We start from the raw sequence: 14962 nt of genomic DNA on the forward strand, positions 1-14962 counted from the left end.
TGCACATGTATTTTTAATGAAATCTGGGGTTATCCAGTTGCTAATGGCACTTTTCTAAAAAGCTTCCTGCTTGCCACAGCTGATTAACCAAGTCTTGCCTTGATATCTAGATATAGCATCACCTCTAGGCATTTGTAAAAGTCATATACGTGACATGCAACAGATGAACAAATCCCGGAATCACTGACGTGATGTTGTTAAAAAAGCAGGAGATATATATCTCTGCTATTTTGGAACATTTTTCTTTACAGTGTGCGAGGGATGTCTCTAAGGTCATTGCTAATCAATAACAGAGGAGGGGGGTTATCCCCTTATCCCACCCTTCTCTTTCCACACCTAAATTTGCAGCCATCCATAGTTGGTTTGTAGCTTTGCAAAGTCAGGAGCGGTGAAACTTCTCAGGCAGAAAGCGCACAAGACCTGTGTACCCCTTTTCGTAGCAGGTAAGAGATACACTGAAAATACTTGGAGATGTTTTAGTCTGTTAGAAAGGACATTTTATGGGGAAATACACTGAAAGGCTTGACTCAACACCCTCCCCTCCCACCAGAGCCAAATTTAAACCAGTTACCTTCTTTTGACATACCTTTTTTTTCCCTCTGCTGTGTTCGGCATCACAAATAACTTGTGTGGCATTTCTTGCAAATTTATTGACTGAATTTTCCATGTGTTAATGCTTTTGCACTTTCCATTGCAGGGGTGCTTTCCTAGCTTGCTGCTTGACTCAGAAATTTATGCTGGAAACAGTTAAATGCAGGTGTGCTGGAGCTGGAATGAGTTGGCCGAGATGAAATGATGAGAATAGAGTGTATAAAATAACCACAGAGCTTCCTGTCCCTAAGCCTCTCGGCACATGTCAAAATAGAAGTGAGAGATATCGGTATTTCTGTAATGTGTCTGAAAGTTCATCAGGAATTTTTTTGAAGACTGGCAGAGGTTTTCCTGCAATTTTTAAGCTTTCCTGAGCATCTGAGGCTTGGACCGAGGGGGGAAAGAATCCCCCCCCTCCTTTTTTTTTTTTTTTTTTTTTTCTGACTGCAGGTTTGCAGTGAGAGCCCCTCACCTGAGTGCTTGGGCTGGGATGAGCAGCGGCTGTGCTTTGAAATTTGCCATTTCCTATTATTATTATTATTGAAGGGATGGAGGCTTGGCACGGGGTAACCTGATATACCCTGTTGTTGCCGGGAAGGATGGGACTTCGTGTCCTGATGCAGTGCTTCCCATCTAATACCATTACGACAACCGTATGAGAGGGCCAGGCCCGGTGCCATCGCGACGGGGAGAGCTGCATAATTACCGGCGATCCCGGCCAGCACTTGCACAGCGCTTTAGGAATTGGGTTGCCTGGCCAAAAAGACTTAGTAAGAGGGAGGATAGCGGCGTTGGAGGGGTAAGGGAACAGGCTGAGGGTCTGGCAGTGGTTGCGTGGAGGGAACAAGGCTTCGGGGAGTTATAATTATGTCGATCGTTTGGGGTTAAAGGATGCCTGCAGAATCTGCTGGACCCATTTGGTGGAAAATACAAGCTAGCAATTGCTGTCCTGCAGCTGCCCCGGGCTCCCTTATTTCAGCGGCTCCTCTCTGCCGGTGCCGTTGCAGGAGGCTTCAGAGGAAACCTGCAGTGGGAACCTGGGAATAAGCTACCTGAAGGCAAAATTTCTGTCTTGCGGCGCTCGCTTGGTTGGGCAGTGCTTGGGTTGAACCATCTGGGATGGGTTCGGATGGGTTCTCCAGCTCCAAAATGCAGCTCTTAACTGCGAGTGGTGCGGGGTGATGCGAAAGCGTAGTGCGCACCACCGGGTAATCTCTCGGCAGCTGTATAAAAAGCTGGGCGCTTGTAAACCAGCGATAAATTTTCATAAAAACACCAGTGGCTTGCTGCAAGGGGAGGGCAGGCAATGCATGGCCCGGACCGCTTTGCTTGATCCTTGTTATCACTCGCTGTTGGGCACAGGGAGCGTTCGGGCTGTCAGAAATAGCTGCTTTGCAAATCTTGTTTGGAAATGTAGCGCCAGAGCTTGGAAAGCGACTATATCTGCAGTGGTTCCTGGGGAAGGAGGCTGAGGATTTGGGGGTTTTGGCTTTCTTTTTAAATACTCCTGAAAATAAGCAGCATTTCCTAGAAATCAGAAATGAGGTCATTAGTGCAGGTATTAATGACAAGCATGGAACTCTCACAGTGATCTTTTTTCCAGCAGAATTTTCAATAGGCTTATGGTAAGCAAATTTTTATTTACTTTATTTTTCTTCTTTAGCAAAAGAAACATGAGATTACATAAAAGCATTACCTCTATCTGAAATAGAAGTTACAGGAAGCTATGCGTACAGTAAAATAAAAAAAATACAGCTTTCTGGTACGTTTTATAAAGTATCATAGGATCTAGAAATCCTTTGGGAATTAAATGTTTGTAGCAACTTGAAGCACATCAGGTCAAACTGGCACAGCTACTCAGATTCTCAAGTTCGAAATGTTAGTATGAATCCATAGGGAATTTGAGTTAACTGGTAAATAAAAATTTCCCTCACTTCTGTGCATTTGGCATCTGTTGTATTTTAGATGTGATGCCTCATTTTTCTGTTAATGCTCCTAAAACTGTGCGTTTCTCCCAAAAATGGGAATCAAAGTTAATAAAACAGAAAATCAAAAAAAGTCAGGAATAAGTGAGTTCATGGAAAATCTGTGTGATACTTTGCAGCTTGGTGGAAGTATAGCATAAGTGTGAAGTGGAACAATTAGTGACTTATGCAGTGAGCTCACTGGACATGTGTACATACAAATGGGGTATGGTTACAAACTGAATAAACAATATTAATATTAAAATTTTCTACATTGGAAAGATAAATAAGTGTTAGAACATCTTATTTAAAGAGCTATTCATTTCTGTGAAATGTACTTTTAATTCTTTAAGTTCTTCCATGATAACTTTGATTCTTCATCTTGCACTGTAATTTATTTATGTAAATCTATTAATTATCTCTAAGTGCTAGCGATATACCTGCAACTGGAGGACTTTAATCCTTCACTCTAAAAAAAAAAAAAAACCTAAAAAAAAACCCCCAGCAAACTTTTTTTTAACTTCCTCTTTACTTTAGCTCACATTTGATGCTTATTGCTCTTGTCTTTTTTTAAACTAGGAACGACAGCGGCTGGAGACAATCCTCAATCTGTGTGCAGAATACTCCAAATCTGACAGCGACCCCGCTGCAGCTACAACAGTTGCTGATGTTCAAAAAATTAACAAAGAACTCGAAAAACTTCAGCTCTCCGATGAGGATTCGGTGTTCGAAGACTCCCAGATGAATCTGGAAACGAGGTTCAGAAGCCACTTGAAATCGTCTGCCAGCGATTCGGATTTCTCGGAGCTGAGCAACCACAGCCGCAGCACTGCTGCTTTCCTCCCGCCGAGAGGGTTGAGAGCCGACGAGCACTTCAACGAAAGCACGAAGCCTCCACCTTTTGCTGCTCCGGGCTTCCTGAAGGATGCCACCGAATCGTCCTACCTAAGCATCACACCAAAGGTAATGCTCTGTAGGAGGAAAGAGCACAAACCGTGTTCGACTGCTTGAAATCCTCCGCTAGGAGTCAGCTGTCCTGACAGGGACCACGGTTAGAATCACAGAATGGTTTGGGTTGGGAGGGACGTTAAAGATCATCTAGTTCCAAGCCCCCTGCCATGGGCAGGGACACCTCCCACTAGACCAGGTTGCTCAAAGCCCCATCCAGCCTGGTCTTGAATGGTTAGGATTGTTTGGATGTGAGAATTCACCTCAGAGCTCGTGCAATTTAGCAGCCAGCAAATGATTATTTCATTTTCTGTGGAAGCTATTAGTACTGGAAGTTGTTTTTTTTCAGAGGGATGTACAGTTCAGGAAGAGTTTTAAGATTTTCTGAGGGACAGGGATTTGCTTGAACAACTACAGATAAGGAAGGTTTCAGGAACCCTGCTTGGCACCGTGCTGGGATGTAGGAGGGAAGAGAAGCTCTGCTGTCTTCTCCCACCCGGGGGCTCCTGTCTTCTATAACAGGAGCATGTTTTTCGTGGGCAAACCAGAATGGTCACACAGGAGGTGAAGAGGAGTTGCCTGAGCTGAATTTACTGTCCTGTCTCCTTTCCCGAGGCTGGACCCGAGCCACTTGTCAAATCAGCTGTTGCCTCTCATGGGGCGTGGGGCAGCAGCCACCCTCCGGCTGCTCGCACCCAACTCCTGTGCTTAATAAGCTGCAGCTCCTTTCCTGTGTACTTCACCCTGCTCTTCTGTTGCTGAAGGGGCGTTGTCCTTTGAAAAAAACAAGCTCACAGCATTTCTAAGAATTTCCTTCAGCTGGGGCAGCAGCAGCCTCTGCTGGGGCTGGGGCAAGAGACTTTTGTCATCTTGGGTCAGTGCCTAGGCTTTGGTGTGCCAGACCAGCAGTGCAGCAAGTCCTGGTGATGGGCAGTGCGTTAAATAAGTGTACTCAAGAGTTAGAATCAGGAGCATAATAAGACCAAGCACAGCCATAAAAGCAGGTTTCTGTTTAGCAAGTTCACACCTTCAAAATACTTTGTGTCACTCCTTTTTACTGCTATTTACACACGGTATGAGCTTCAGCACGGTTCTATGCCTAACATGAATTGTATTTAACCTCTGCTTAACTTACATGCTTCTACTGACTATAAAGATGTTAAGCGTGTGTAGAGGAAAAGAGGTGTGATAGAAAAACATTTTATCTTATAAAGGGTTAAGTCTCGGGAAATCTCTGCTGAGTCTTTCAGTGTGAAATTATGTTGAACAGAAACATGCTGTTATGTCTTTACTTGGCCTTTTTGTGTTGAAAAGGTAGTAAGAGATTTCATTTACAAGTTACTGCGGTCTTGCATTTCTTTCCTGTTTGTTGCTTTCTTTGTGCAAGTCAGAGATCCTATTTTGAACCCTTATTAGGAAGTTGAAATCGAAGATGTTATGTCAGCATTATCCGAACAGGATGCTGGACAAAAAGAGGCTTTCCTGCTAGGATTACTAATGCTAATCAAGGAATACCATTCATTCATTCATCGTAAAGGCTGTTCTGCTAAGCCGTGAGAAAAGCGGTAACAAGCAACTGTGTTAATGAAACACAGCTCATTGTTTTTAAAATATTGAGATCAGATTTGTCCCGGGATAAAATGCCCGCTCTCAGAATAGCCATTCGGTAGCTGAGCTGAGCCTCTTCTGAGCAAGGCTGTGCGGCCCCATGGTTAGCGCAGCCCACTCCTAATTCCGACTGGGGACAATGAGCGAGCAGCCTTACCAGAGTAATTGGATCGCAAGCCCCTGGGGTCAGATGAACATGAAGAATACATTTGAAACTCAATGCTCTTTGATCTAGCCTTTTGCTGGTATAAGATCACAGGTATTTTCTTAATAATGTTGTTCAATTCTTGGCACAGTTATCTGGCAACGAAAAGAGCGACGTTAAAGGTACTGCTTCCTCGGTGCTAACCGGGGAGACAGAACCGACTTTTTTCCTGATTTTACATAAGCTGCTCATCTTATGGCTGGTTACAAAAATGTCCTATCCTACCTCCTGGCTTTTATTATATGAGCAGCTGAAATTTACGTAAAAAGCATCTTCATCTATCTGTGTTATTTTTATAAGGGAAAATTAGATTTTTACAACCTAAATAGCACAGCATGTGAAGTATTCTCAAAGGTAAGGTTATAATAATTCCTGTAGTATGAATAGGATTTACTGTTAAGTATAGTATTTACTTCCAGTGCCTGGAAGTAAAGTATCATGTTTGTTTCTCTTGTACACCTTCTAAATATAGAAATAGCAATATAGTAGATACGAAATATGTAAGAGCTTCAAACCCAGCAGTACAGTACTTGTCTAAAATATGAACACGCTATGAAAGGGGGAAGGAAAGACAGTGTTTAACTCTGTTTCTAATGAACCTCTTGTAACTTGTAACTGCAGATACCAGAATGCACAAGCGATGAGCAAAGAGGGCAGGAGCTTGGTCGACTGGAGGAGGAGCGCATAGTAATCCTAAATAACTTGGAAGAACTTGAGCAGAAGATCAAAGATTTAAATGACCAGATGGATGAATCCTCGAGAGAGGTATGAAATAGTTTTGGTTTTAAATGTCTTGCTTGTTAGGTATGTCTACATAGCATAAGTTTGATGGCTTCAGCAAGTACATAGGGAACTCACGGATGTATGTAGCCTTCACGTTCTGTACTTTTTCACCAGAATTAGGCACAGAATTACGGACCTGGCGGTCTCCTACTGTGAAGGTTACTTTTCCCCAGCAGAGAGATGGATGTGATGCTCAGATTAGCCTTTCCCAGCTGTAACCGTTATACTCCTAAGTGGAATTAGAACAATCTTGCTTGTTGAATGGTCACTCAATTGATCCAAATACCTTGTGTCGCTTGGGAGTTTTATGGTGGCATCTCCTGTGACTGTTTAAAGAGAAAGGAAGTGAGACAACTTCCTTTTAAACCTCCTTGGCTTTACAGTGGCAAGGGTATGTTGGCACCCGCTTGCCTTCTGGAATCTCACAGTTGCAGACTAAGCTGGCCAGGCATTTGGGTTGTGCTTGCTCCAATTATCAGCGACAGGAAAGAAACAGCTGTTCCAGAAGGGTTTCCTACGGAGCCTGGGCACAGAGAGCTGGTACAGTATCATAACAGGAGGAAGCACGGGAGAGAAGTGTTAGAAAAGAAAAAGTTTTGGAAAAAAGAATCTTCAAACTAAAGTTGGTTTGGACTTTATTTTGCCGTGTTTTATGTTGCAGTTTTACTTTTTCTCAGATTTGTGATCTCTTTTTTTTAACTTTCTTTTGTGGGAGTAAACCTTAATTTTTGTTTTTTATTTTATTTTTTAAAAGTTTCTCTGTTGTGAATAATCACCAACTCGCCCCCCTTCCCCCAGAGTGTATCAAGATTTCTTCTTAATCTGGACTGCTTCTGAAAAATGTTTTGTGTTCCTAGTTGGATATGGAATGTGCCCTTTTGGATGGGGAACAGAAATCTGAAACAACAGAGCTGCTGAAAGAGAAGGAAATATTGGATCATCTAAACAGAAAAATAGCTGAGCTGGAGAGAAATGTTATTGGTGAAAAGACAAAGGTAAATGAGTTATCTTAGCTAGCTGTGTTCTCTGTTCCCCTTGATCTTCAAAATACATTTGTATGATTAACATATTGATGGAGGTTTTTTTATGAAGTACTGTCTATAAGTATATTTACTTGATAAATATAGAAGAAAAAAAGTAGTTGTCTCACCATCATCTCCCTCTAACAGTCTTGTTTTCCAAGGTATGCTGACAAGCAAAATATAGTACACTTCAGTAAAAAGACGACTTACTGTGAAGATATTTCTGATTAATAAAAAAATCCGTGTAGGGGTTGGATTTAGGTTATCTGTTGTTTAAAAGAACAGTATTAATTGAACTGTTCCACTATCCTCCACTGTAGGTTATATATTTTAAATTTAAAAAAAATAATCCTTTATCAGCAAAGGAATAGAATGAAAGGCGGCTGTGGTTTCAGAAGATGGCTTTGTCTAATATTATATAGAACGATATGTAAGACATCTGTCAAGTATGTAGTTTAAAAGCAATTATGTTGGTTTATTTTGTTTGCTGACTGACAATTTTAATACTGTAGAACGTTCTCTCTGGGATTAAGTCAAAGGAATTAATTAGTTCTCCTGTACAGTCAGATACTTAATTGCTGTCTAATACGCAACAGATATATATATATATATATAAAAGCATATATTTGTGAAATAGGATAGCACTGCAATAAGATTTTAAGTACAGAAATGGAAAGGGCTTGCCAGATGAAGTTGTCCCACTCCAACACGGGAGTGCTGGTTCCCTCTGGCAGGCTCTCCACCGGCCTCTCCGGGCGGGCAGTTCCCTTCTCCACAGGCGATGTGCCACGGCCAAGAATACCTCAAGGTCAGGAAGTTTTTCCAGGGCTTCCAGACAGTAATGTTTCCTTTTTAAATTTCATCCTCTACCTCATAATTTAAACCTGTCACTGGTGGAAATACTCTTAACTAGTCTCTCCCCCTCTTTTTTTAAGCTTTCGAGAAATAATCTGAAAGTCTTCTGCATTATTTGCTTTTGCTTAGACAAGCTGCACCTTTTTAGCTCTTTCACACTTCCCATTTGTTTCACGCCTTACAGCTTGCATTGTTTTATTCTGAGCTTTTTGTCTTCAATTTCTGCCTACCCTTTTGTGAGCCTGAATGCTGTTTTGTGGCTGTACCCATCGAGCCTGTGTCTGAGAAGGAGAACGGTGCTCCCACCTTTCTGCCCTGTGGAGTGACAACACACATCCAGTTTAAGTTTGAACTTTCATGGACTCTCCTGCCTGCTCTTTTCCTTGTTCTCGTGTATCCCTCAGTGATCCTTCGGCTTTCGGTGTTGCCTGTGGTCGTGTTTTAAGTTATCTATGGAACGTGTTTCATACTTGTTTTTTAGTACAAAGTTGAGTTTGAAGTTGGTAACAGCAGATAGGATGCTGCCAGCAGATACCCTCCAAAAGGATGGTGCTAGAAGTTCTGGTTGGTGGTAGCAAATACCATATCCAGAAGTTCAAGAGATCTTGTCTTTTATATTTGTTCTCTAGGAGGCTCAAAGTTCAACAAAACTAATGGAAACTATTCTAAAACCTGTAGATTGTTTAGATTTCCTGACTGCTATGATGGAACATCATAGTGTGTAGCAGTCAGAAAATTAAAATGCCAGGTCTAGTTTAAATTTTTTGAACTGAAACATTAAAAGCAGCCTAGAAAAGGCACTTTTGTTATTTAAAAGGCAAGTTCACTCAAAACATTTTTTTTTTCAGTATGAAGCATGCCACTAGTCAGATCAGTTACAATATTTTAGTCGTCTTTTCTTTTGTGTTCCTTTTTTAAACAAACAAACAAACAAAACCCTGTCTGTGAGTGTGTGCTCCAGACTTAAAGCCATGGCTCAGTTAATACTGAAGTTATCTTTGTAGAAATAAACTCCTAGGAGAGTCCAGAAATTTTGTTCTGGAAGGTGTCTGAAAGTGTTGCATAAACATGAAAGTTTAAAAAAGAAATGGGAGACAAGCTTCTGCAAACAGGCAAAATATAAAGTGACAGCTGAAGTGTTCTGGAGAAAATAGTGTCAGCCAGCAAAACAGATGGCACTCATCGTGTCAACAAATAAAACTTTGGGCTGACTTGAAACAACAGTGTTTTTTAAAGCTGGGCTTGTTTGTCTGTACGTTTAAGGTTGCAGCCCTGCAGATCTGGTGCAAGATAGGCAACATCTTGGCTCTGTAGCAGCACAGGACCAACCCCCCCTCCCCGAAAAGGGGTGCTCAGGTAGAGGTGGCATGTGGTCCTTTTTGCTGCAATAATTTGAAACTTATGACCTCCTCAACAGAATTAAGGCTTGGGGTTTTGGCCAGTAGTTGCCACCCTGCTGATGGCACGTTTTGTGTTGTTTCTTCCAAGAACAAGTGTCCCAGTGTGTCCCCACAGTGGTCACAGTTTCTTCTAGTTGCCTGAATATTCTACCCCTGATAACACCGGTGGTCTTGGTTTTGGTGGTGCTTCCTGGCAAGAAGCTGTTGGATCCCACCGCTTGGGCAGTGGTTGCATTTCTGTCAGGGTAAGGGAGTGATATCTGAATACACTGCATGCTGTCATCTTGAGGTGAGAGAGAAAGTTAATTTCACTCACAAAATGGTGCTGGGGCATTAGTGCCGTACATGATGGCACTTGCCTCTGGAACGACTTGAGCGTCTCCTGGAATTTGCCACTGATCTCGGCACCTGTTCGACAGGAAACCCTTGCCTGGTTGTGTTTCATCTTTACCCATGCACCTGTTTGAAAAACCTGTGAAATTCTTAAAAAGAGAGATCATAAACTACAGCCATCATAAACCACTGGGCCATGTTTTGTACTTGAAATAGACTGTAGGTGAAAGCTCTTGTACTATGTTCTACCCAATTCTTTGATTTTTATTTTTTCTTAATGCCCTGTGCACAATTCACTTACTTAGATGGGGATACAAAGTTTTGCCAACTTTTGCACGGTTTTAAAGCTACGATTTCCAGCCCTTGTGAGGCAAGAGAATCGAGTAGAAAACATAGTTGAAGGCAGGAGAGTGGTGAGTTCAGTCTGGGGCTGTGCCAGCGTGCTCTTTGCTGCGGTACAGTGTGTCTGTGTCCCAGCACCTCGCTGGTAAATCAGGAGTGGATTTTGCAGTGCAGAGCGGGTTTGTATGTTATATGGTATGCTGCATCCTGATCTCGTTTGGGTCGTGTGCTCAGCCCTACCTGAACACACAACCAATGGTGAGGAAGGACGATTGAATCGGTGAGGAAGATTACTGTAGCGCACACCTTGTGGTGAGTTGAAAGCATTTCCCTGGCTTTTGCGAGTATGCCACCACACACATTGTAAGGAACGAAGAAACAATTAGTATTGATTTACTTAGGTTTTGGAAAGAAGAGCTATGAGCGGTTGCTGTTTTGAAAAGAAGATGACAGAGCCTTTCGGCACCGTTGCAGAGCTCAGCGTAGTTCTGGCTGTGGTGCATCTCTGCCAGGTACAAGTGCCGACAGGACTCTGTTGTCTTGGCTGGGGTAGCTCCTTCCAGAGCTGGAGAATGGGAATGCTGTTTGGCATGGCCTGTGCTTTCAGCTATGCTGGAAATCGTGCTAGTTTAAGGAGGAAGGTGTAGCTTTGCCTCCATGGTCATGCTTCTTGAACACAGCTGATAATCGTCTCATTCTTTCTTTTTTAACTACCGTGCACTGCATATTTGGTTTTATTGACAGGAAAAGATGACCAACTATGTATATAAATAGCAGCATTTAAGATATTAATTGCAAATTCCAGTTGTGCAGGGACAGCCCTGAAAAGTCACTAGTAACACAGTTTGACAGGTACAGCTTGAAGCTCTCCAGGAAAGAACTTTGCTACAGATTTTGACAAAATTACATTATGTGCAGCCTGCTCTGGAGAGGGCCGAGCTGGGCAGTACCCAGAAACAAGCAAGCAGGTGAGGTATCTCCCTTTTTTCCTGCCACTCGACCTGGCTTCCTTTAATTAACCATGGCAGTCATTCATGTTACCATACAGTCGGTGTACAATAGTGCTGCTATTGTTTCAAGTGGAACAATGCCTCAGGTCCCCGGTGCTATTTACAGTTATCATAGAATCATAGAATGTGTTGGGTTGGAAGGGACCTTTAAAGGCCATCTAGTCCAACCCCCCTGCAGTAAGCAGGGACATCTTCAACTAGACCAGGTTGCTCAGAGCCTCATCCAGCCTGGCCTTGAATGTCTCCAGGGATGGGGCCTTCACTGCCTCTCTGGGCAACCTGTTCCAGTGTCTCACCACCCTCGTTGTAAAGAACTTCATCCTAATGTCTAATCTAAACCTACCCTGCTCTAGTTTAAAACCATTGCCCCTTGTCCTATCACTACGCTCCCTGATAAAGAGTTCCTTCCCAGCTTTCCTGTAGGCCCCCTTTAGGTACTGGAAGGCTGCCATAAGGTCTCCGTGGAGCCCTCTCTTCTCCAGGCTGAACAACCCCAACTCTCTCAGCCTGTTTATAAGTTCCTCCCAGTGACTCTTCAGTCACAAGACTTAGTTCAGGATTGACGTTTGTCTATAAGGAAGCTGGAGAAAATTGTATTTCCCCGATTGGATGTAGTCCAGATTTGCAAAGTACTTTCTTGTTGTACAGTGCTTCATTAGTCTGCGTAGTTTTAAAACATGCAGTCCAGCATATGTGGAGAAGGATGCTTAATGATTCGCCATGCCTGATGTCTCCAAGTTACAGCATGAGGTTGAAAGTAAATACATCGCCAGTCAAAGAAAGAATAGATCAGCGAGCATGAATAAAACAGGAATAACTGAAAATGAGTAATGAATTCAGCAGAAGTGCTATGGGAGGTAATCATAGCTAAATGGGAGTTTTGGCAGAGAGTTTCAAAACAATTATTTGTGCAAAGGTTTAGACTGTATTTTAGGAGAGGAAGGTTATTCCTCTTTTTCTGGAGGACCTTTGCCTTATGTCGTGGTGGAAATACGTACCCTGGAACTCTTTTATCAAACTGGGTTTCCTGTCCCTTTTCAAGAGCAGAAATCAGGAGCAGCTGGCAGCAGATAACTCATCTTTTTTTGGAATACATTTAATTTTTTCCGCATGCTTTTGTGGAAATATTTTTCAGTCATTAACAGAATATCCCAGGCATGCCAAAACATTTGAAGCTCGGCCTCTTTGCTGAATTAGTACTGCAAAGACTTGCACGAATTGAGCCAAGGAAAGAGCAGCTGTCTGATGAGCCGTATGAAGGGGGACAGCAGCAATCAAAGTTAAATGTACTGGTGGTCTCTCCTCAGTCCTTTCTCTTCTGGATTCAAAATTCCTGCTGCTGTTTCTTATCCTAGATGAGTCTGATGAATTTATGCCTCATAGCATTGCCTTTTAAATCCTTCCTGGTCAGATTCCAGTTCAGCAAGATGGAAGCAAGTGTTTTAAATGGATGAGTTATTGTGCCTATAACATTTTTAAACTCCTTAAGACAAGATACACAAGATTAAGTATTCTGAGCAATACTTGCATCCACTGGATATATCCACATAAGGTTATTCTGTAGAGAGAACACTCATGAGGAAAGATTATTACGAAGACTCAAGGAGAAAAATCTGAATTCACAAGCTTTCTTTTACAACAGTTATGAGGGAAATAGCAGAAGAGGTTGTACCACTAAGGGAAATCCTCTTATGTCATCTAGATGTTGAAGACTATAAAGAACTTTAATTTTCTCACTTGAAATTTTTTTCTTCTGGTTTGGATGGTTATTTCCTCTTCTACATTCGTGCTCTAGAATCAGGAGTTTTCTTTTGCCTCCCCATCTGTTCACTAGAACAACACGTTGCAATGGTCAGAGAATGAGCTTAGAAATTCCAAAAAACTTGAGTTGTTTTAGGACAATGTTAATGTGTCCAACTATTGTGATTTTTTTACTTACTGCAGAGAGATTACTTACTGTGATTTAAAATGCTTTTTAACAATAGATTTATACATGCATGTGAAACAAAAACCATTGAGATCTCTCATACAAATGCCATCACTCTATACAGTCTGTTATGATGCATATAATAAATTAGTCACCACTCATACAGTAAAAAGAACTATTGTGAAATCCCTTCTTCTATTGTATTATGCTCCTTTTCACATGCCTGGCATTCTCCTCCCACCCCCCCACCTGTTAATAGCTTCTTGCATGAAAACTACAGGGATTTAGTGACAAATAACTAAATTGTGACAAGTTTTATGCTTCTGTCCTGAAAGAGAGCAAGGAATGCAGGAAAGAGTCTGAAAAATATAGAAGAGGAGCATGTGCGGTTTTGCACGAGAGGAGCTCTTTCATTTCAACAGTATTTTTTTAATCAAGAGTTGTATGAGGTTTAATTTGTATAGCCATAGCATTGGAAATGCTTTCAATATGCAGTTCTCAAAGAGTTGGTGGACCTCAGGTTTAACACTTTCCCCCTGTGTACCATTTGCCCCTTTCAGTAACTACTGAAGAGCAGATAACATTTCCTAGCCTGCTTTCTGTTGGGGACTAGACTATTTTCTTACAAATTCATGGTAAGAGTTAGGCCAATTTCATCAGTTTTCTTGCTCTTCCACTTACTCTCCAAAATATTTTACTGAATGGACAAACTCTGTAGCATCGCACCACTTCCAAGGGGAAAGGAATCATTTCTGTAGTCTGTTCTTTCTCCTCCACTTCTAGCTTTTGCAGTCCTTCTGTTTGCTGTAGATTATTTTGGAGAAGGGGAGCGATGTTCTTTTGGAGAGTCAAAGAATCAAGTTTGGCTAGAAGTGAAAGCATGAAGATGAGATGGAGAAGCTTCTCAGAACGAAGAACTGCATGTGCTTCTCCTTGTTTCTCAGAAACCTGTGAAAGTTGTGGGAGTAGCTGATTCCATCCTGAGAGACAGGGCGTGCAGATCTAAAGCTTGGCCTGAGTAATGAGACATTGCTACCTTAAAACATGATGAGTTGCAGGTGAGTTGGACTGGGGACGATCCTGGAGTACTTCAGACTGGAACATTGGAAGTGTAAGAGCCTGCTGGATGGCAACGCATTCAGTATTTTTTTTTTTCTTTGTTTATGGCTTGTAGGTTTCTTTGCAGTTTCTCTTTCTCTCTGAAAATAGCACATACCTTGGGTTTTTTTTGTTTTGTTTTTTTGTTGTGTTTTGGTTTGGGTTTTTGTTTTGTTTTGTTTTGGTTTTTTTTGGCAGTGGGGGTTTGGAAGGTTGTAGAGTGAGCCCAATTCACCTAGCCATACAATCCATTTCACAGTGACCTGGTAAAAATGATAGGTTCCTTGCTTTCTTTTGTGGTTTGTTTTTTTTCCCCCAACTCTTATCTGGATTTTCGAAAGGCTTTCTCTGCTTCATCCACGTTTACTCTGACTCATTTCCGCACAGTCTACCAGTTTATGCAGGAAGGTTGGTTCGGAAGGCACAGATACGTGCAGACAGATGCTGTTCTACAACTGTAGCCTGCCTGCCTGCAGTAGCAGAACATGATGAATGACAAATTGAAAAGCAGAACTTCTCTGCAGAAGGGGACCTGCTAGGGGTTTAAGTAGCAGTATTGATCAGGCATAGGGCATCCTTAACCACAGGAGACAACACTGAAGCAATTGGTGTCTCTCTTTCCTTCTGTTGTTCCCATTCTTCTAGGGGCTATGATTGTCTTTAACACTGTCCTTTTATCTCCTCTATGTCCTCATCATCTATGAGATGTGTTGGATATGTATTCTTTTTTTTTAATTTCTCCTTGCCCTAAAATCAATCCTACCAGATCTGAAGGTTGATTTCCTTTTGTGACCCGTGTTGATCACTTGTGGCTCATGTCCATGCTGTGGGTGCTCTGCTGACATCCTATGTCTGTGCTCTTGGGAAACAGTGTCG

General features: G+C 42.1%; 1 protein-coding gene across 7 annotated transcripts in view; it reads left to right on the plus strand.

Moving 5' to 3' along the window:
- The window catches only part of PHLDB2 (pleckstrin homology like domain family B member 2), an 86415-nt gene that overhangs the window by 34852 nt on the left and 36601 nt on the right, over window positions 1-14962 (plus strand). For all 7 annotated transcript variants that reach the window (XM_074597471.1, XM_074597461.1, XM_074597487.1 and 4 more), the window contains exons 4-6: window positions 3135-3518; window positions 5938-6081; window positions 6957-7094. In XM_074597471.1, coding sequence (XP_074453572.1) covers window positions 3135-3518; window positions 5938-6081; window positions 6957-7094 — 666 coding nt within the window. The remainder of the gene's footprint in view (window positions 1-3134; window positions 3519-5937; window positions 6082-6956; window positions 7095-14962) is intronic.

Source organism: Larus michahellis, chromosome 1 (genome assembly GCF_964199755.1).
Source record: "Larus michahellis chromosome 1, bLarMic1.1, whole genome shotgun sequence".
Taxonomy (NCBI): Eukaryota; Metazoa; Chordata; class Aves; order Charadriiformes; family Laridae; genus Larus; species Larus michahellis.